Source organism: Camelus bactrianus, chromosome 10 (genome assembly GCF_048773025.1).
Source record: "Camelus bactrianus isolate YW-2024 breed Bactrian camel chromosome 10, ASM4877302v1, whole genome shotgun sequence".
NCBI lineage: Eukaryota > Metazoa > Chordata > Mammalia > Artiodactyla > Camelidae > Camelus > Camelus bactrianus.
This window is the reverse complement of record NC_133548.1, coordinates 63,786,487-63,790,007: the sequence shown is the minus strand read 5'-3', so window position 1 is coordinate 63,790,007 and position 3,521 is coordinate 63,786,487. Positions and strand designations below refer to the sequence as shown.

The 3,521-nt window shown below is 58.7% G+C and overlaps 1 protein-coding gene across 1 annotated transcript; it reads right to left on the bottom strand.

The window, feature by feature from the left end:
• IZUMO1R (IZUMO1 receptor, JUNO) lies at positions 1-2,766 on the bottom strand. The gene is made up of 4 exons (XM_010973500.3): positions 2,629-2,766; positions 1,704-1,892; positions 1,138-1,273; positions 1-1,002 (listed from the first exon to the last, which is right to left on the bottom strand). Exons 1-4 carry the CDS (start codon positions 2,764-2,766, stop codon positions 734-736), a joined length of 732 nt encoding a protein of 243 aa, XP_010971802.3. The 3' UTR covers positions 1-733.
• Positions 2,767-3,521: the final 755 nt, after the last annotated feature.

The window sequence follows — 3,521 nt, the reverse complement described above, 5'->3', positions numbered from 1 at the left end:
TTCCAGACCAGTGTGTTGTGATGCTGGGGTTAAAAGAAAAGGGAGAGCCAAAAGCAAGCCAGGCAGCTGCTTCAATCTTGGTATCCCTGTGGTTGCCCTGGTTTGAGGTCTTTTGTATGGTGAAAAAAAAGGGGGTGTTAAAAGTAAGTGCTCCCACCAGAGAGGTGTTGTGAGGACATGATGAGAGTCCCCGTGCGTGTTAAGAAGTCTATTTTGACCAGGAAAGTAACAAGCAACTTGGAGACCTCAGTGTCAGAGGCAGACCGGCTCCTGCATCACGCAGCCCAACCCCCTGACCTAAAGCCAGGACAGGACAGGTCACGCAGACAGGAAAGGTCCGGTGCTGTTTTGCTGGGGGCACCATCATGGGACACGAGGCCAGGGCTGTCACCATCAGCTTTGCCAGGTTGGGGGTGGGCGTGCACTGGAAGAGAAGGGCCTGGAGTCCCATGTCAGAGCCCCCCCCCCCCATCCTTAAGGTAGGAGGGGATGGTCACCGGTGCGCTCCCAGCCTCCAGCTGCCTTCTGGGCCAGAAAGGCAGAGCAGAGCAGAACCAAATGTGCCAGGCTCAGGTGCCAGGCTCAGGCACCAGCCCCCTGCAGCCTCAGTGTCCCACTGACCCCCAGCCAGTGCTGTTCCATTTAAGAAGGGTCTGGAGGAAGGAGGCTACCATGACCCTGCCTGGTCCACAGCTTGGGGAGCACAGGAGTGAGTGTGGAAGGAGGCAGGGGCTCAGGAGAGGAGAGACAGGAACAGAGAGAAGGCCCCGAGCGTGTAGGAGAGCTCGCAGGATGGGGCAGGGCTGGCGAAGAGGCGGGCCACGGCTGCGTTGGGGTTGCCCCGAGCGGGCTCAAACCACTTCTGCAGACATCGCCCGCTGTTCCTGCGCTCAGGGCTCGCCTTGAAGGAGTTGCTCCAAATCTTCTCGCACAGGTCAGCTGGGGTGGGGAAGTAATGCAGGAAAGGGTGGCAGGGGGCCTTTTCAGGACAGCGGTGCTTCCCTAAGGGGATCAAGGCACAGACAATTTACCACCCACCACTCCCATCCTCGTCTCCCCAGCATTTACCCCAGGGGGCTTTGCACCTGCCCGTGGGTTGGGGGGGGGGCCTCCCCGGCCCAGCTGAGCATCTCTCACCCCGACTCCAGGTCCAGCTGCCGTGCCAGTTGGATTTGCAGGTGTAGGACGTGCGGCAGTCAGCCCACCACTGCTCACAGTCTTCCCAACAGAGGGGCACGTCCAGGATCCGCTCTCCCTGCCCCCTCGGGTCCACCTGTGTGCACGCAGAGTAAGAGGCAAGATACTAACAGCAGCGATTTGAAGACTCTCAATAGCTGCAGTGGGCCTTGGGTCAGGTACCATCTGAACATATCTCTTATCAAGTCACTAAGTGTTATTTTACAAATGAGAACAATGAGGCTAAGGGCGGGTTTGCACCTAGCTCTGTTCCTGCCAACAGAGGATGTGACTTAAATAACCCCTTCATCCTACTGTTCTCACGTGACCACTCTCCTTCCAATGCCGTTCTCCAGGGCCAGGGGCGGCTTCCTCTCCATCCCTTTCCCCCAGCAGCGGCCTCTGACTCTGCTCTTGTCTGGAGGGGGCCAGCACCTGCTGTCCCCGCTAGCATCCTGGAGCTCAGACTCGGGAATAGGGCATTGATGAACATGCCCCCCTCCCTCCACCTGCCCACTTCTTCGCACCTGCTGGATCCAGGGCCCCAGGTTGGGGGAACACTCGTAGAAGCAGATGGCCTGGAGGAAATGCTTCTCACAGTCCGGCATCAGCAACCCGCAGTGAACCAAGCTGAAGTTGTAGAGCAGGGACACATCCAGGTGGGCTTCCCAGCTTGTGGTGGCCGTGCAGCAGGCATTGTCCTTCCAGGGGCGGCACTGAAGGCAAAGGAAGAAGCCGAAGGCATGGGAGTAAGGGCTGGGGACTGACGAGTGTCTAGGCTAGAAAGGGAAAAACGTCCCCGAGAAGAAGTCCTGGGTCAGTGGGATGCACATAGGCCAGCAACCGCTGGATGGAAGGAATGTCGGTCATTTGTCAATATTCGCACCCAAAGGGCACCTGCGCACCGGTCTCCCTGCCACAAGCTGCGCAGTCCCCCAGAACAAGGCTTCCAGGGTCTCAGCACCTGAGGGGCAGCAGGGAAGCCTCATGAAACCCACGGAATGTGGGGTTGCACAGGGGGAGGGCACCCGCAGCTGAGAAGGGCTCAGGTATACATGCCAGCTCTGCTCTTCCTCCCTCGTCACTGCCAATTGCCTTTAGAAGCTTGGGGACGGGTCCTTAAGTCTCATGTTTCCCCAGGAGCTGTTGGTGGCAGGGCAGAGGAGGGGACCTGGCTTGTTGGAATTTAGGCTGAAACTTGATGGGCCTCCAGGATCCCCATCTGCTCCCTCAGTGGCCGGGAAGCTCAGGGATGGAACCTTTGAATCACTCAGCCATTATGGTCTCAGATCATAGTCCCCATCCAGTGGCCTTTGCCCAAATCCTAGCCTAGGGAACTAAGTGGGTCAGGGTTGATGCAGGTTCAGATACCATCTTGGCCTTTGTGTTCCTTCCTCGATCTGTGGAAGCAGCACCCCCCACCTCTCCCCCACACCAGGTCTGCCTCCATACCTCCTCGTAGAGCTTGTCCTCAGGGCTAGGCTCTCGCTTGTGGGGCTTGGCGTTCACGCAGACATTGAGCCGCGCGTGCCCGGCCCACGTGGGCGGGACTGCCCACAGCCACAGCAGAAGCTGCCGCCACCACCTCATGGCCTGCTGAAGTGATGGAGAGGACACGTCAGCTCACTCCCTGCATCATCCCCGGGAGCAGGCATAGACTCCAAGCCTCCCTCAAGCGACCATGAGCCTCTGGCTGCTTCTAGGACCGTTATCTGAGGCAGCAGCATAAAACGTCTGGTAAGGTCTGCCGCTCATCCCCAGGGACATACAGATGCAGAAACTGAGGACAGGGCGGGGAGGAGACCAGCCCCGAGGTGAGGGAGGGTTGGGGGTAAAATGGTTCCAGCTTTCCCGGGGGAACTTTTCCTGGCCCTTCTCCTCAGAGGCAGCCTTTCTATCTCCGTGATACATGGGCTGGGAATTCAGAGCTTTGAACCTGGGTGAGTAACTAAACAGATGCTCAGTAACCAGACTCTACACAGGGCCTTACCCCATAGAGTGCCTCCCCTAACCCTAACTCTGGCCCCTCTGAGGGGTCCACGCAGGGCCCACAGCTCCTCAAGCAGCTGGTTGCCTCCCCAGTTCCCTCTGGCCGAGTCCTTTCCCCGAGAGCCTCCACCAGCCTCAGCCCATCTCAAGCCCAGCCTGAGCACGAGGCTGGGGCAAGCAGGGGACCAGCGGCCTTCTTGGCATCTCAGAGCCAGGGGCGTGCCGCGAGTGAGTCAGCTGTCTTCCACACCCAAAGCTGGATCTCCAAGGCAGGAACGAGGAGGCTGGCTTTTCCCTTGGTGTCTGTTGTGCACTGTTTCCAACTCTGTCCCGGGGAGTTCTCATAAAGGGAGACA

Coding starts and splice junctions, on each gene's coding strand:
- IZUMO1R (XM_010973500.3), bottom strand. CDS start 2,766: ATGAGGTGGTGGCGGCAGCTTCTGCTGTGGCTGTGGGCAGTCCCGCCC. Junction 1,893..2,628: donor AGGACAAGCTCTACGAGGAG/GTATGGAGGCAG, acceptor CTTTGCCTTCAG/TGCCGCCCCTGGAAGGACAA. Junction 1,003..1,137: donor CAGCTGGACCTGGAGTCGGG/GTGAGAGATGCT, acceptor TGATCCCCTTAG/GGAAGCACCGCTGTCCTGAA.